At 36.7% G+C, this 18,492-nt stretch overlaps 1 protein-coding gene, 1 long non-coding RNA gene, 1 other non-coding gene and 2 pseudogenes across 5 annotated transcripts in view; 2 read left to right on the top strand and 3 right to left on the bottom strand.

Annotated features, from left to right (window-relative positions):
• LOC18422234 (ATP-dependent zinc metalloprotease FTSH 6, chloroplastic-like) overlaps nucleotides 1-18,492 on the bottom strand; it is a 23,718-nt pseudogene extending 5,226 nt beyond the window's left edge. The window contains exons 1-4 of the transcript XR_016053996.1: nucleotides 17,264-18,492; nucleotides 16,762-17,073; nucleotides 16,139-16,379; nucleotides 15,191-15,530 (exon numbers count right to left, since the gene is read on the bottom strand). The product of XR_016053996.1 is annotated as an ATP-dependent zinc metalloprotease FTSH 6, chloroplastic-like (transcript). The remainder of the gene's footprint in view (nucleotides 1-15,190; nucleotides 15,531-16,138; nucleotides 16,380-16,761; nucleotides 17,074-17,263) is intronic.
• LOC148782639 (uncharacterized) lies at nucleotides 2,344-8,847 on the bottom strand. The gene is made up of 3 exons (XR_966576.3): nucleotides 8,793-8,847; nucleotides 7,291-7,402; nucleotides 2,344-2,662 (listed from the first exon to the last, which is right to left on the bottom strand). It is a non-coding gene; the product is annotated as an uncharacterized LOC148782639 (long non-coding RNA).
• On the bottom strand, nucleotides 8,331-8,473 carry LOC148782640 (small nucleolar RNA snoR143). The gene has a single exon (XR_016055152.1). It is a non-coding gene; the product is annotated as a small nucleolar RNA snoR143 (small nucleolar RNA).
• LOC105420624 (pentatricopeptide repeat-containing protein At2g02980, chloroplastic-like) lies at nucleotides 9,182-12,208 on the top strand (annotated as a pseudogene). The gene is made up of 2 exons (XR_016055083.1): nucleotides 9,182-10,364; nucleotides 11,381-12,208. The product of XR_016055083.1 is annotated as a pentatricopeptide repeat-containing protein At2g02980, chloroplastic-like (transcript).
• LOC18422235 (pentatricopeptide repeat-containing protein At3g47530) lies at nucleotides 12,310-14,270 on the top strand. Its single transcript, XM_020664127.2, is given in 3 exon segments — nucleotides 12,310-13,011; nucleotides 13,014-13,920; nucleotides 13,922-14,270. Coding segments are annotated over 3 exon segments (1,575 nt in total). The 5' UTR covers nucleotides 12,310-12,569; the 3' UTR covers nucleotides 14,148-14,270.

Raw genomic sequence — 18,492 nt, 5'->3', positions numbered from 1 at the left:
ATATCCACGAAATAAATCTATCAAATATAAATTTTTTTTACAACCAAATATATCCATAAAAATATGAAAATCTTGAACATTACCAGTGCAAATAAGATGTACCACTTTTTAGATTCATATTTTTTTTCTTTTTTTTTCTAATTCGTACATATGTTGCAATGGATGATCAACTACAGGATTTTCCAACATCAAACCAGCTTTTTATGATGGATTTTTAGGATGCACCTTATTTTAAATTTTTAAAGTTGCAACCTTATATAAACCTTTTTTGTTGTAAAAATTATAAGTCAAACAATTTTGATTTATGACCACAACTTTAAAAGTTCACATCTTTTAAATTTAGATTAATAAATATCAATTATTTTAATATTATAAAATAAAATTTATAATCGAGAAATATTATCAATTAATATACAAAATAATTCAAATATATAAATAGTTTTAATCACAAATAGAGTCAATAAGATCAACCATACTTTCAATTATCCATCTAGCACTATAAGCGATCAAATTAGTAAATGATTAAGTATGCAGTCGCTGACCTCACTCGCCAGTAACCGGTGGCAATACGGTTAAATTGCCACGAAGTTATATCAAAAGCATGTTTTAAAATTGAAAATAGAATAGATTTTGACAATATTTAGTTAATATAAACATCTCAATAATTTTTTAAACAATTATATTTCACATTAATATTTCTATTACATATAAGTTAAATACAAATATAGACATTATCATAACATATTAATAAGATGAACATTTTAAGTTTCGTTTTTTCTTTGTTAATATCGTCTCTTTGGAAGATTTAATACATAATTCAATCTTTACCTTTTTAAGCTGATTTAAATTTTATAAATGAAGTTAGATGGAGAATTCTAATTTATGATAATATTATAATTATAAAAAATATTTCACAATTATTTGTGACTCACATTAGAACCATATTTAAAATTGGAATTAAACAAAGCTCATAACAAGAATTTTTAAAAATAGGCATAAATAACTTATTAAACTAATTTCTATGGGATGATTTGATGAATTACATATTAATAATTTATTTGTAGTCGAAGGTAAACACAGGACTATTCACGTTTGTAATTATTTGTCCAAAACTTTACATGAAAAAATTAGTACGCTTAAAATTTAAAATATGAACCGTTGTGTTAAATTATATGATTCGTGAAATGATTTTAATATACCTACATATTTTGTGTAGGTATAGGGTGGCAATGGGGCCGGGTCAAACCGACTACCCAGCATGTCAACCAGTCGTATTCTATTCATGAAATGGAGTGCATAGCTATTATTCTGGATATTGTAAAATTAGTTTATTAGATCGAATAAATATAGAGTAGCTCGTGTAAAAATCGAGAAAGTTTGACTCAAATCTTGAGTATTCTCTTCTTTAGTACTTGTGTCTACTATTTAGGTGAAATACCATTGTCTATTTTCACAAACCTATAATTATTATTTAGGAAGAACACCATCACCCATTTTCACTGAGAACGGCATCTCAAAAACAGGGAAACTGAGGAAGACCGATGTAAAAATAAAAAGAATTTTTTAAAAAAAAGGGATTGCACAAGAAAAAATGGATAAACCAAAGACCTTTACCCTTTTTCTTCGGTAAAAAAGGGTGATCCGAACAAAATAAATGAAAGAGAAGTGAATGGAAAAGAAAAAACAAAAGATTATTTTAATTTCAAAACAACATGATATAATAATAAAGTTGTATAAGATAAAACTGCATATAAAATGAGACAAAAAAATGTCTTTACAATGTGAGAATTATATTCCAAAGAGTAAAAATCTACATAATTATTGGTACATAATTATTGAGTTTCTACAAGTGAACAAAAAAGAGATAAGGTAAACAAAGAATCCATAAAAGAAGCTCAGGGAATATATTGTTTTGAATTTCCTCCAAAAAAAGGGACATATTTGTGCAATGATCAAGATGAATAACAATGCTCACCCAAAATGTATAATTAAATTGGTCCCAATGGGTGGCCTTGACTCGGAGGCACCCGTATGTACATAAAATTAACGAAGTATGATTAGCAGTGAGACAGAGAGAGAATAAAAGTAAAAGAAATAGAGAGAGATGCTTAGCATCTCTATACACTATCAAAAACCCCAACATAACTTAAGAGAGAGAGATTGATAATCCCCAACTTGTTAACTATAGTCTACACTATAATAACCAACCCACCCAAGTCTATTTAGGTAGGTAAAAAACAATCTCATAATAAATTTTAAGATGAAAAAAGAAAAAGAAAAAAAATCCTTTAGTATGAGAAATAGATGCCCTCCCTACTGCAAACAAGAAATATCACAACCCAATTATGAATGCATGGTCAAACTTTGATCAAACCAACCAAAAATAGTAATATGACAGATCAGTTTATCTTTAATACAAGACATTGGAAGCTACCCTCCAAAAATCAAGTCAATCCTAAGCTGAAGGATAAAAAAAATATAGCACATTTATTTCACCACATAAATCAATGGCCAACTTGCACCCAAGCTTCTTCTCTAAAAACCGGCGTTGCCCCATCTCCAAACTCTACGCCCCTCGAGCAATGAATGGACAAGAAGAGGCATACACTCCCAACACCACCGGAGCTGAAAGAACCGAATGGAGCGGTCCGTGGAGGTGAACCTAGGTGGAAACAAGAGGGTGAACTCTCTCTGATCGCAAGCATCAAATGCATTAGTGGTTATCTAAGTATGCATATTCTAACAAAATTTGTTCAAACTTTGTGACACACTCAAGTATCAAATTTCACATTGATGGTCAGTACCGTTCATTTTACGAAACCTACCTCCTAACCTATGTTCCAAAACTGTAGTTATTTTTTATGTGCCACGTGTCCCAAATCAAGTGGCCTTTCAAAGATGGACAGATCAAAGATAGAGAGATATATGAGATAAAGAGATTAAAGAGCTAATCCTTATCCTCCCTAACGAATGGGGATCTCTCTATTCTATTCAAACAAACTGGGTCGACTGCTGGTCCCCTATGGGAAAACAGGTATAGCCATAAAAGCATCTCAATTAGCAGCACTACAGGCAAAAAAATCTACAAGTGATCATATTCATCCTCCCTCTTCTCCCAAAGAGACCCAGAGATGACTCTTCCTCCCATTTCAAGCACCCAATCTTCTTCTCTAAAAACACGCTTTACCTCGATCAAGAAGAGGCCTGCACTCCCCGCACCACCAGAGCTGAAAGAACCGAATGCAGTAGTTTGTGGAGCTGAACCCATGTGTAAACTAGAACGTGAACTCTCTCTAATCGAGAGCTTTGGATGCATTGGTGGTTATCTTTTAAAAAAGAAAAAAGATGAATAGAAACCCATTTGGAGGAGAAAGATTCTAATGGGAAAGTGGTGTCAACCTCAAAACGATTTGAATGATAGTCATGAATATTGAAGATGAAGTCAACCTCTGAACGATTTTAATAAGCGTTGGCTTTCCTCACCCCCATCTCTTCTTCTTCTTCTTCTTCACAGCCTTTTCTCTCTAAGGTAAATGTGCAAACAGGTTCAAGCGATTGGCCAAAACGTAATAACAGATATGTTTCTTCTTTTTCGGTGGATATGCAAAGAGACGCGATCCAAGTTCTTCCATGGATGATGATGATGAAGATTTGAAGGCGATTTTTTCTCTCTTGGTTTCTTTCGCGATAATAATATTGATTTCATTCTTTTTAATGCATAGTTGAGGGTTCTTGGAATATAAGCAATTATGAAAATATGGGTGACCATGTGGATGACAGACGAAATTATGAACAGTTTGATACTACTTTCTTTTTAGGCTTTATGGGTGACCATGTGGATGATGCACGAAATTATGGACGGCTTGAAATTATGAACAATTTGATGGGTTTACGGGTGATGCAAGGAATTATAAACAATTTAATGCTTTCTTTCTAGGGTTTATGATATATATTGCATTCTATTTTCCAATGATGTTGGTTTCTCTCTTTAGAATAACTTCTTCTTTCTTTCTTTCTTTTTTTTTTTTTGAGAACTAGTAACATTACATTCCAAACTTTACTAGAATTACATCACAGTTGTCCTAAAGACTCAGCGAAAAAACAAACTTACACAAAGAGAAAAAAATAAAAACTCGACAAACAAACAAAATTAAAGCAAAAAATAGAAACACAGCACTAACTAAAACCAATCAAGAGAAAGTTAGTTCGGTAGTAACAATACCATCTTTCGCAAGTCGTTCAACCTCCATATTTCCTAATCTATAAACATGCATAAAAGATACTTCCATATGTCTGTTGCCAGGCGTTCAACCTCCATATTTCCATATGTTGGTGGTTCGGTCTATGTGATGTTTTCTGCGCGCATTTTTGGCAAATGTGGGTTGGGCTAAATTGTATTCTATGGCAGCTGTTAGGGCTTTGACAGAAATGCCTTCTGACCACATTCCATTCATATGGGAAAGTCAATCTCGTAAGATGGTCGGGAGTTACTCCAAATTTGAAATAGCATGGATCAAAAACAATGTGATGAAGATTTAATAAAAGAATCATGGTTGAAGAATAAAGCAGTAGCAGATTCTGATTTATTGGATTTGCCTGCAGCTAGGGCCAAGTTTAATTGGTCAAAAATTGTTTATCTATTATGACTAGGTTGTATCTGTTTTTGGTTAATGTTGGTTGGGCTAAATTGTTTTCTAGGGCAGCTGTTAGGGCTTTGCCAAAAATGTCCTCGGACCACATTCCATTGTCATGAATGATTTAATAAAAGAATCATGTTTAAGAATCATGTTTGACGAATGAAGCAGATGGGTGGAGTGGTTTCATAGTTTCCAAAAAAGTTCAAGGAGTTAAGAAGGATTTGATGGAATGGAAGAAAAAGAATAATTGTAATTACGAAGCAAAAATTAGGGAAGTTTTAGATAGAATCACTCTAATTGATGTGAAGGAATGGGACACATGTGTAATGGATAAGGAAGATAGGACCTTAAGATTTACACTTAACAATAAATTGTACAAGTGGATTTGTGCAAATGAGATGTATTGGAAGATAGTTTTCTCCACATGTAGAGAGAGAGACTGGTGAGTCCTATTTACTTTGAAGAGTAGAAAGAGAAAGTAGAGAGCGGCAGTTTGTTTGAATAGAATAGAGAGATCCCTAGACATTAGGGAGGATAAGGATAAGGATTAATTCTTTAATCTCGTTACCTATTATATGTAAGATTGATCTTGAAATGGAATGGACAATCCTTTTACAAACCCATGGTTTGGCTTTTATGGATAAAGGGTTGCCTCAAATCCATTCATTTTTCCATTTTTATTAATGGAAAGCCTAAAGGCTTTTTTTCAAAGCTTCGAGAGGCATTTGCCAAGGGAATATTCTCTCTTCCTTCCCTCTCACCATTATGGCTAAGAGATTTAGCGTCATGTGATGATTACAGTGGTAAAAATAGAAAATAGTGCATTTTACAGCATATTATCTACATCCACTTTCAAGATTTTGATATGGTTACATATCTAGTTGATTTTAACTATTATTGAAATTTAAAACTTTATAATCAGTTATAAAAATAGATTTTGAGATAATCCTAAGAACATTTTACATCAAAATTATACACCATGATAAAACTTGAAGGTGCACCTTACCTCTACACCTACGGATGCATCTGTATCTACACCTACAGATGCATCTGTATGCCAACTGCACCCATGTTTTTACCATAGAAAGAATACTTTTGTGTATTGTTCATTTAAATGGGCTAGGTTCAAATATATACAACTTCCAAATCAATATATGTTTTAGAAGATTTACAAGTAGCGAGATTCAGCGATCATAGTTAGTGACTAATTTTCTGAGTGAGACATGCTCAAACCTCCCGCGTTTCTACCATCTCATGAATAATGTTTTTAACCAAAAAATGCAAGACAACTTGTTCAGGAATTAGATGTCCAAATTAGGGGTAAAATGGAAATACAAAATTACAAAATATCTAGAGGATTATTTTTAAATTCACAAATTATTGATTGATATTTTAAAGTACATTCCCAATTAAAAAAATTGGAAAATATGGATTATCAATGAAAAATATCAATACACATTAAAATTGGAAAATGTGGATTAACAATCCTCATTAGGATTTGCATTGATCAGATAAATAGATTTAAAAGATCACGCACAAAAATTCTTATTTGATATTGGCAACAGGGAAAAGAGGAGATCAAAAAAAAAATGATCACCTCGGCAAAGTTGCCTTTTAAGGGACTAAAATCCAGTCTATTAAACATTTTTTTAAAAAAATCTTCCCTATTAAAAAGAAGAAGGTTTGTTTCTAATTTCTATTTCACTCACACCTACTCAAAAAAATACATTAAAAAATTCTTAGAATGGCCTTGTAATTCTCAAGATGTCTTTTTTTCCTAAAAAAGGGAGAATAAAGCTCTTCATAAATAAAAATCCAACGACTAAGGTATGTGAATTGAACCAATAAAGACTATACCCATGATTATTATACAAGACAGGTGGCATGTCTAATGAACCAAAAATGACTATTTCTTGAGTAATAATACAATATGGGTGGTTATTTAAAGCATGCCCCTCAAACAGGTAAAATGGTGCTTCATAATGAAATTTTTAAACAATTGAAAGGATTGAAAACAAACAAACCAGATAATTCATTACAAGATACACAATTTGTATTTTTATTTTATGATCTTTTGTTTCATACCAACATAGGAAAAATCGACTCGAAACAGTTAACCGGATATGGGTTCAAACACAGTCCAACCGGCCTAACTAGTAAACCAGGTAGCTGAAGTCCTTGGAAGTCAAAATTTGTTAAAAAATAGAATATATAAAAAAACATATTTAAAGCATGATTAAACAAAGCACATTTAAATGACGTTAAAAATTAATAAAATAAAAATTACAACAATTCAAGGGATATTTTTTAAATTTTCTAGAACAAGATGTAATATGTAAACAGAAGTATTAATGGCCAAAAAAAATCACTTACTTTTATGAGATTTTCTATAATTTTTTATTTATTTTAAAATACTTGGCCAGTTCACCAAAACCGGGCAAAACAAGAACCAGCCAGTGGGATCTAACTGAGCAAGTAGAATTCGAACAGCCCCATTTTTCCAACACTGTTTTCAGACTTACAAGAATTAGAGCAACATATTGTAAAGGGTTTATGAGGTAACCCTTACTTTCACAATATAGGATTGATACCTCATGAGCTTTTTCAAACAAGATTATTAGCAATTATTCCAAAGAATTTCAGTGGTTCATACCTAAAATATTGTTGCACAAAACACCTCTATCTGAGCTTTGTTGAACAGAAGGGCTCTACCACGTAAGAATCTTGATCGGCTCTGATATATTGGATCTTTTCGATAATTACAACTGCAAGTACAAGCATTGCTAACAATTACATCTTCAGGTACAACCATTGCCAACATTGATATGAACCATAAACATTGCTAAATGAAAAGAATGCATAAATCCACTTTTCATATTTTACTGTTGAAAACTAATGAAATAACAAATAAAATTCATAAATAATATCTTTGCATTCCACCCAAAAAAATAAAATCTCGAACAAATTTCTGATTTGTAGCAACTGGAAGAAACTTCAACAATTTCTGAGTTTCTCAGTACGACGGCCCAACAGCCTTATGAATTTTCAGAGGCCAAAATCTAAAACAATTAGTTAAATAGTTGGATTTAAAGTACCAAAAGATAATTAGGATAGGCAATAATCCAAAAGACTAAAACATATCAAAAACGATGGATAAGAACAAAAGAAAAGGGTGGCTGAAAACATTGAACCTGTAAGTACAAAAAATAGTACTGAGTCATCCTAGCTTACTGAGTCATCCTAGCTTATAGGAAAAAGCGGACCTAGCTTATATGAATAGGTGGGCCGGGCGTCAGCCAGTCCTATAGCAATCAAAAGACTTGCTCTATGGAAAAACACGGGCCGAGTAGGGCAAGGCACTCAGAACGGGCGCAAGCCCTAGTTTGCAGTAGCCAGTTTGGCCTAGTTTTCTATCACCTACGACAAAAAATAAAAAATAAAAAATAAAGAAAAAAAGATAAGGTAATTCAGAAAAATCAACAAAAATAAAAGGTAATTCAGGAAAAAAAAAACAAAAACATAAATGAAAAGGTAATTCAGAGGTAGAGAAAGGTCGGTTTCATCAAAAGAGAGATATTCAATAAAAGTATAGAGAGAGACCCACGTGATAAGAGACAGAGATATGCATCTAAAGGAGAAGGAAATTCATCGAAAGTGTAATAAAATTTCATCAAATTTCATCAAGAGAGGGATAGGTGTGGGTTGGAATCAGTAGACAAGGGGCATTTTGAGCCCTTTATCTGTGGATCCAACCCTACGGTTGTCTGGCCGCTTCCATTACAATTGCATTCCATTCAAAACGCAATGCAATGGACTTCTATTTTAGCACCAGTTTCAAAGTTCAATCCAACCAAGAAATGGATCAGACCTTGTGCAAATCAAACGGTGCTGAAAATCTGATATTAATATATCAAAGATTCAGAAGAAAAAATAAACATAAAAAACTACCATCTCCTTTTAAAACCCTAATTTAAAAATAAAAAACAGCCCTGTCGTTCAAATCTCAAGGAAATAAAGCAACTACAAGGACTAAACATTAGAGAGAGTATAGAAAATGAAGGGAGAGAAACCTAGAGAGATCTCTCATCTCTGATCGCAAACAAGACCAAACATTAGACAGAGTCAATAAAATGAAGAGGAAGAGAAGAGAGAAACCTTAAGAACAATGGGCATGGCCATGGAATGAAGGGCCTCTATGCCTTCTCCGAACGGGGTCCCTTTAGGGTTTTTAAAGCGTTTCAAGTGTTACATCAACGGTTGAGATGAAGAGGCACAGTGATCTACGGTTAAGACAACGCTAGCTACTCCCGTTACCGTGATATACGGCTAAGAGGACACTAGCGATTCCCTTTAACGCCGTCCAATCAAGAGTTGGCGGTATTTGGACAAATGACTAAATTACCCTTATTTTTGAAGACCGGAAATCGTTCTTCTCTGCGCTAGGGAGAGCGAACTAGACCACGTTGCTCCCGCGGGAGCATGTGTTCTTGAGAGAGAGAGAGAGCTTGTGTCTCAAATTCTCACAGTGGGAGAGGTTTCCATTGGAGAGAGATTTTAGGCTTGCATCAAGGGGTACATTACCTGTGATTTCCAGTTTCAGATAGATTACCATGCTGTAAAGACTATTACAGTTTTCCAAGCCAGAGAGAGAGGAAATTTGATTGAGATATAATTTGGGTTCTTTCAGCCATGGCTTCCACATCCTTACCTCTCAACCCAACCCATCTCTTTTCTCCTGGCACTAAAATTTCAGACCCGCCATCACCACCATCTCTCTCTCTCCTCTTTAGGTGTACCACCCTCTCCCAACTCAAGCAAAACCAAGCCAACACCATCAAAACCCACCTCCAAAACCACGTCCCCACCCTTTCTAATCTCTTAAGTTTCTGTTCTCTCTCTCTACCTGAAAACATCGAATATGCCCAACAATTGTTCGATCAAATCCCAGAACCCAACACTGTCCTCTTCAACACTCTCATTGGATCATATTCTCGTAGCCACCCCAATTCAAGCAATCAATCTCTTTGTCGAGATGCTTACCAATAACGTTCAACCCGAAAACTACACATTCCCTTCAATTCTCAAGGCTTGTGCCATGGCTTCAGCTCTCAAAGAAGGCCGAGCTTTGCATTGCCATTGCATAAAGATCAAGCTTGATTCGAACACCTTTGTTCAGCCAACACTCGTACGAATGTATGCTGATTGTGGTGCCATTGAATCAGCTCATAAGGTTTTCAATACCACAATGAAAGGGAGGAGTGTGGTCTCGTCTAATTCGATGATCACTGCTTATGTTCAAAGTAGTCAGCCTAATGAGGCCTTGGCCCTATTTAGAGAAATGGAGGCACATAATACACCGCCAAAAAATGTAAATGTGCTTAGCGTGCTCTCTGCTTGCTCTCTACTCGGGGCTGTGGATTTGGGGAAGTGGGTTCACGAATTTCTGAAGAAGAATGGACTCGATAAGTTCGTTAAGGTGAACACTGCACTCATAGATATGTGTGCAAAATGTGGGAGCATAGAGGATGCAAAAATGGTTTTTGAAAAGATGTCTTTTGGAGATACGCAGGCTTGGTCTGCCATGATTGTTGCATTTGCAATACACGGACAAGGAGAGGATGCACTCGCCTTGTTTAGAAAGATGGAGACTGAGAGAATCAAACCTGACCATATCACATTCCTTGGTGTTTTGTATGCTTGTAGCCACACTGGCTTTGATAGACGAGGGCCGAAGGTAGTCTCTTCTTCGGCCGAAGGTAGTCTCTTCTTCGTTAAATGTTAAATGTAGTCAATTGATGGACCAGTAAAAATATGTTAAATGTAGTCAATTGATGGACCAGTGTTCGAAAAATATGTTAAATGTAGTCAATTAAATGGACCAGTGTTCGAAAAATTGAACCAGCTTCGACAACTGGCCAAGGGCCGGTTTCGAGTAATCCTCTACGGCCACTTCAACTGACCTAATTAGGTTAAGTCCTGGCCGGTCAAAAAAGCATTCAAAAAAAAAAATCTAAGCAAATATAAAAAATATATTTAAAGCATAATTAAACAAAACATATCCAAATGAAGTTGAAAATGAGTAAAAAAAATATTTTTAGAAAACCGATTTGTGGTTAAGAGTATTTTTGTAATTTTTCAAAAAAGATGGAAAAATGGAAAAATAAGTATTCATAGCCAAAACACTTTCCAAAACGTTCATTCAAAAATGCATTACAAAAAACTCCTCTATTTTTACTTTCTCAAAAAAAACAAATCCCTTATTTTTTAAGATTTTATATAATTCTTTTTTAATTTTTTTAAAAAATATCTTACCGGATAACCAAAACCAGCCAAAACTGGAACCGGCCAGTGCCCGGTTCTCGATCCCACCAACCGGTTCCAAGTTGCACCAACGGAGTTCGCAAACACTTAGTGGATAACATAAAATGACGGTCCTAGTGGGTGGTCACCATCCATTGAAATGATGAATGGTGAAGGAGAGAGCCTTGAACTGTGATGATGTCATGTTCATGAGTCCTACTTTCTCTCTAGCACTGTCTATTATCTCTTATAGATGATGATTAATGAAAATGTGCATTGGTGCTCATTAATACGCGCTATATTGAAAGTGAAGTTCTGAATCTAGTGGATTAATGTTGATATAATAAACATACCTACCTTATAATGAAAATGGAACTCAGATAGGATCTGGTGTATTACAGTGGGTTTGAAAAGATCCATATTGAATGAAAATTTTTCTCACTCTTTTCTTATTTTCGGCATATAGGTATTAAGGGCGTGTACGGGGTTACACCAGGAATAAAGCACTATGGTTGCATGGTGGACCTAGTCGGTCGAGCTGGTCTCCTAAATGAGGCCTATAGTTTCATCAAAAGCCTCCCGATCAAGCCAACCCCATATTATGGCACACCCTCTTAGCCACCTGTGGTGTCCAAGGCAGTGTAGAGTTGGGCAAGAGAGTTGCAGAGCATATATTTGAACACGACAAGGAGCACGGTGGGGACTATGCTTCATGAGTTCTTCTCAGGATATGGGAACCACCCTCAAGCTATAGAGCTACAGAGCATACTTGACGCGCTCATGAAACAGCTTAAGCTTGGTGGTTATATACCTCAAACTTCATTGGTTTTCATGTCGATATGGGCAAGGAAGATAAAGAAGCGACACTTCGATACCATAGTGAAAAACTGGCCATGGCTTTTGGGCTCATAAATATGGCCCCTGGTACCACCGTGCCCATTGTGAAGAACCTCAGCGTGTGTGCAGATTGTCACTGCATGGCGAAGCTCGTTTTGAAGATTTTTGATAGGGAGATAATATTGTGGGATTTGCATCATTTCCACCACTTTAGAGGTGGGTCGTGCTCGTGTGGTGATTATTGGTAAATAAATTAAGAGGAAATTATTGTTAAATTCTTGATATCTTGGGATCTAAAAAAGAGTCTGCTCTCCAGGATCTGAGAATTTTAACTTCTTGGTGGGTTTCACTCTTTGTAATTTAGTGATTCTTCTCAGTGCACATGTATATTCCATTTGATTAGAAATGTATGTTATAAAACCATTGTTTTGTTCTATGTAACCTTGTTCCTTTTTATTTGGTTTGTCTTTTATTTGGTTGTAATTCTTATAATTAATTATCAGTGTTTTAAAATGGGATACTCGACCCGGGCCAGCCCCCTGCTGAGTCAGGAAGCAAACATCAGTGTTCTTCCCCTAACCTCCATTTCTTCGTTAAAACTTAAAAACTGTGGGTTTGACTCAGAAGATGGCAGACAAAAACCACGAAGAGACATTAATCTCTCTTTTGAAATTATGCCCATCCATGGATCAACTTCGCCAAATCCATGCCTGACCTATATGCACATCTATCATACACCATCCCTCCATTTTACGACATCTCCTCTCCTTCGTCGCCCTCTCTTCCCCCTCTAACATGAATTACGCTCGTTTGGTATTTGCCGGAATAAGAAAACCTGAAGTTTATCTCTATAACACCATGCTCAGAGGCTACTCTCTCGGTGAATCCCCTGAGAAAGCCCTCTTCTTCTATAAACATATGAGGAAAACTGGTGTGAACACCGATGCCTTTGCTTCCTCTTTCACACTCAAATCATGTGCAAATCTTCTTGCCGTGTTCGAAGGAAAACAAATTCGTTGTCGGATTATACGAGATGGGTATGAACCAGATGTGTTCCTTTTAACTTCTTTGATGGATATGTATGCTCGATGTCATTATGGTCACGATGCGCATAGAGTGTTCGATATCATGCCTCGAAGAGATACAGTTGTTTGGAATGTTCTAATCTCAAGTTTTCTGCAAAATTCACGAACCAGAGATGCGTTAAAGCTTTTCGAGGAGATGGTAACAGAAGATGGGCCCACCCAGATAATGTTACTTGCCTGCTTACTCTTCAGGCTTGCGCTAATTTGGGGGCATTGGATTTAGGCGAAAGGGTCCATGAGTATATAGACCAAAGAGAATTTACAAAAGCCATTAATCTGTGTAATTCTCTGATTGATATGTATGCAAAGTGTGGGTGTTTGGATAAGGCATATATAGTTTTTAGGGAGATGATGGAAAGGAACGTGGTCACATGGACCACCATGATATCCGAGCTCGCAATGCATGGTCATGGGAGGATGGCCCTTGATGCCTTTGATGCCATGTTAAGATCGGGGGTTAAGCCTGATGAGCATACGCACACTGGTGTGTTATCTGCATGCAGCCATGCCGAATTAGTGGATGATGGGCATGCACATTTCCATGATCTCATTCATGGCAAGTATAAGACTGTGCCAAATTTGCACCGTTATGGGTGCATGGTTGATCTAATCGGTCGAGCTGGAATGCTGGAACAGGCCTATGGGACGATAAGCTCAATGCATGTCAAGCCTGATGCGACCATATGGAGAACTCTTCTCGGTGCATGTCGCATCCATGGCCACGCATGTCTTGGTGAAAAGGTCATGGATCATCTCGCTGACCTAAAGGCTCAACAAGCGGGTGACTATGTTCTGCTAACAAATATCTATGCATCGAAGGGCAACTGGGATGGGGTTGCAAACTTGAGAAAAGTGATGAAAGATGATGGGATTCAAACCTCACCAGGATGGAGTTCAATTGAAGTGAATGGAGAGATTTACAAGTTTGTGGTGGATGATAATTCACACCCTCGATCTAAGGAGATTTATGCAATGCTTGAAGAGATGGAAAGGCAATTGAAGTATTCAGGTTATGCTGTGAACATGGCAGCTGAGCTTCACGATTCAGATTTGGAGATGAGAGAGAAAGCTCTCTTACGGTAGTGAGAAGTTTGCAATCGCTTTCGCACTCATCAGCACACCTCCAGGAACGACAATTAGGATCACTAAGAACCTGAGGATTTGTGTGGATTGGAATTCTGTTGCGAAGGTTCTTTCAAGGATTTATAACAGAGAGATCATAGTGAGAGATAGAAGCCGGTTCCACCATTTTAGAGAAGGTCTTTGCTCTTGTAACGATTACTGGTGAGCCAAATATTGAACAACCAGTTGATTGTCAATCTTGGGGCTTGATACTGAGCCAATTATAGGCCTACAAGGCTTTATCTGGCTTGTCGGGTACAATTCCTTAAAGTGAGAAGCATCAACCATGTATTGGACGGTTTGAGCCAATCATCACAATGCATCTCTTCGAACATAGCCAAGGACCAGAGCATGATGAGCAGTGAATCAGACAGAAGATACACCCCTGAAGAACAAAAGACTACTAAATTTCATGATAGTCTGCCGTCCCTCTTGTTGATGGTGCCATACAAACACCTTAAAAGCCCATGGATCATCTTTTGTTTTCATCTTTTTTTCTGGATAAGTTGGTGTGGAATTTGAACGGGAGATTTAGAGTTTACAATCCTCAACACTGGGACCAATCAGGCAAGTGCACGAACCCCAAAAAACTTCAATCTTCATGAACATATCCTCTAAGCGGTAACAGAGCATTCCACAAAGAGATCGCCTATAAAGAGACCATTTATCTTTTGTACAGAATCATTTTTGTCTCTTAAATTTCAAAACTGATGGTTGTAAGAGTATCATTGAATAGACATAAAATTCAAAAAAAAAATTTATCGGACTTTGTGACTAACCCCAAGTCATCCAATTTGACATTTAATGAGTAAGAATGAGTGTGACCTCTATGTACAAAAGATAAATAGTCTCATTGTATATAATCCCTTCTACAAACTGAACATCGAAGAAGCAAAACAACCATATATCACCATTGAAAAACGCATAGCAACCATTGATCTCTGCTTTTGCCTTTGATGAGCATGCCCCAGATATAATTGTTTCCTTTAATAAATTTCCCGCAACTATGAATGATTGTGCTCTGAAAAGGCGTAGTGTATGATGAAATTAAAAAAGAATAGGATTGCCACTCGTTTAATTATAGGAAGAGAAAAAGGATGGGGTGGCCCAGGTATTTCAGGAATTAGAAGTATTTATTCTTGATCATTATCTAAATATGAGATTTACATCAAGTCTTTATTTCAAATACTGTACAGTATCATGGATTTCAAGCTGTGACCGGTAGAGGAGCAGGACTTATACTGGCTTTGTCCAATGGAAACTCAGTTAACTCTGACAATATTACTCTGAATTCATCTCCTGTGAGTGTTTCTTTCTCTAAAAGCATTTCAACCAGCTTGTCCATGGCTGCTCTGTTATTTCTTATGTGGTTCTTGGCTATTTCATATGCATTGTCTATAATTCTCTTGACTGACTTATCAATGTCCTCTGCAAGTTTCTCAGACATGGAATTCCTTGCTAGTATTCTTAAAACCACATCGTTGCTTTGGGCTACTGGTTCAGTCAATGACCACGGTCTGATCTCCGACATCCCAAACATTGTGACCATCTACAAAAGGAAGAAAGTAGAGATTAAGGAAATCTCCAAAAGGAACCCTTTTTGTTTATTATTTGTTTAGAAAGATTTATTCAATAATTAAAGAAATAGTATGATACAGCAAATAAATGAAAAGGTTGATCATTTTTGTATTCCTCCATTTGATTTTCTAAAAATATTCCACTTCAAAATATGCTTTGAATATCTTCTAAATTGTCGACTTCGACAGGTGTGTTTTCCCTTGATTGGTTAATTCCTACAGTTTTGTCACCTTCACTGTTTCTAAACCAAAAAGCAATGCAAGGTTTTGAAATACTGGTAAGCTTTGTTGAATTTAAATTTCAATTTTAGTAAATCTTACTCAGGCACATAGGCCTGAGTAATTTATTATTTACCTTTCCCCTTATCTTTTAATTTTTTTAATTTTATTATGTTCATGCATGATACAACTGTAAATCAACAGCAAACTATGTTATGATACTAGTTTATTAATTTTGCACTAATAATTGCTTCTCCATATGCGATTTGCGGTATGTATTGATAAATAAACACAAGCATTGACCCTAGAGTATATTGTATATATTGTGCAAATCGAGATGTTAGGTAAATGAAAACTTTACCTGTTTTGCTACCTGGGTGACCTGTTGCAAGTCCCCTGCTGCACCAGTGGTGACCTCAGACTCTCCAAAAATCACTTCCTCAGCTGCTCTTCCTCCAAGGCCTCCAACTATTCTTGCAAATATTTGTTGCTTTGAAACAAGAGTTGGGTCATCTCCGGGAATGAACCAAGTTAGCCCACGAGCCTGACCTCGAGGTATTATAGTAATTTTTTGAACAGGGTCATGCCCTGGCGTCAATGCTCTGGATATAACACAAAAGAAAGTGTTAGATTAAGCGACATTTCAGACAAAATGAATCGAATTCTTGGATAACAATATTCTTTTTCCATGCTAATCATTATACTGGCTTAGAAACTAGAGAAGAAATCTCAATTTTGCCTGATGCTGTTCTCTGTCTCTGACCGATTATAGCAGTTTGGAGGCATGGTGTTCTCAGAATTGGTAGCATTTTCAAAAGTTGGTCTATCTCAATTTAGAGTCACTGTGTTACTAGTCTCTGTTGATGGTAGCTCTTTGTAGAGCTCTCTCTCTCTCTCTCTCTCTCTCTCTCTCTCTCTCTCTCTCTCTCTCTCTCTCTCTCTCTCTCTCTCAGTTTGTGTGCATGAGTTTGTGCTAATACTTACACATCAATGGCATGCCCAATTTCATGATAAGCCACAAGGATTTTGCTTTTCCCATCTGTCATTTGCATACCCTCCATTCCTGCAACTATTCTATCAATTGAATCATCAATCTCCTTAACTGTTATTTTCTCTTTGCCACGCCTACCAGCAAGTATAGCAGCCTCGTTCATGAGGTTAGCAAGGTCGGCTCCACTGAACCCTGGTGTTCTCATGGCTACAACATTAAGAGACATCCTTGTCAAGTTTTTTGTTGCTACTGTGTACCTTGAGAATTTCTTCCCTTCCTCTCACATCAGGGAGGCCAACAGTCACCTGTTCAAATTACGAGTTCAGGAAAATTTGTAAGAAACTTCAAGTTGAATGTCAACCGCATCTCTCTCTCTCTCTCTCTCTCTCTCTCTAACACACAGAATTTTGCTTATAGTGATTGACACAGTAGAAAATCATGATATCCAAAACAGAAAACAAAGAACGTAACTTGCAAATTGTTATTAATTCCTACCTGCCTGTCGAACCTTCCTGATCTAAGGAGAGCTTGATCGAAGATCTCTGGCCTGTTGGTTGCAGCAATAACAATCACTCCAGTGTCTCCATCGAACCCATCCATCTCAGTAAGCAATTGATTCAAAGTCTGTTCTCTCTCATCATTCCCTCCTCCAATTACAGTCCCCCTCTGTCTCCCTTCCACATCTATCTCATCAATGAACACCAAGCAAGGTGCATTTGCCTTTGCCTTGTTGAAGAGATCTCTCACTCTAGAAGCTCCAACCCAACAAACATCTCTATGAATTCAGATCCAGAGAGAGAGAAAAATGGCAACCCAGCTTCTCCAGCTATGGCCTTAGCCAAAAGGGTCTTTCCAGTACCCGGAGGACCGGCGAGTAAAACTCCCTTGGGTAGTCTAGCTACAATCACCAAGAATTTTTCCGGGGTCTTCAAGAAGTCGACTGTCTCTCTAAAATCTTGTTTAGCTTCATCAACCCCTGCAACATCATCGAAGGTGACCCCTGAGTTAGGTTCCATTTGAAACTTTGCTTTAGACCTTCCTAACCCAAACGGCAAATTGGGGCCTCCTGGATTGTTCAATTGTGAGCTTCTCAAAAAGAGAGAGCCCAAAAGAAGCAATGGAAATGCTAAATTTCCTAGGAGGTTCAAAATGGCATCAGTCATGTTGATTTCAAGTGGATGAGCTGCAAAATCTACTTCTTTTTCCTTGAGTTTTCTCAGCAATTCTTGAGGGAGACCAGGTAACTGGACTCTTAACTCTTTGAATTTTGTTGAGAACAGGGTTGTCTATCTCAACAAGGGCTACTGTTCCATTCTCGAAGAGATCAACCTTTTTCACATCTCCTTGGTCTAAATACTCTAAGAACCTTGAATATGACATCCTACTTGATGAGGCTTCTTGTGGGCTCTCTGGTTCAGCTTAAGCTTTTTGAACCAGAGAGACCCCACCTGCTAAAGAAAGCAGACTTGATCTCAACAATTTACTTCTTGTTATACTATCATCTTGGAGCATTTTATTGGGAATTTGATTTGGGCTTTCCCTTAAAGTAGCAAGTATCTTAAGAGGCTTCTTTCTCCGAACCCCATCAGTTGAGAAATCTAAGGCTTTGGAGAAGGTGTGAAGAGAAGTAGTGAGAGAGAGAGTGGGTGACATCTTTGTTGACCTTCACTGAAAATCTCAGTGATGTTTGTGCCTGAAATTTGAAATGTCTTTAGTAACTAAGT

This window comes from Amborella trichopoda, chromosome 4 (assembly GCF_054954075.1).
Source record: "Amborella trichopoda isolate Santa Cruz 75 chromosome 4, AtrichopodaSantaCruz75HAP2 v2.0, whole genome shotgun sequence".
In the NCBI taxonomy this organism is placed as follows: Eukaryota; Viridiplantae; Streptophyta; class Magnoliopsida; order Amborellales; family Amborellaceae; genus Amborella; species Amborella trichopoda.
The sequence above is the reverse complement of the archived record's forward strand: the minus strand, read 5'-3'. Positions and strand labels throughout refer to the sequence as shown.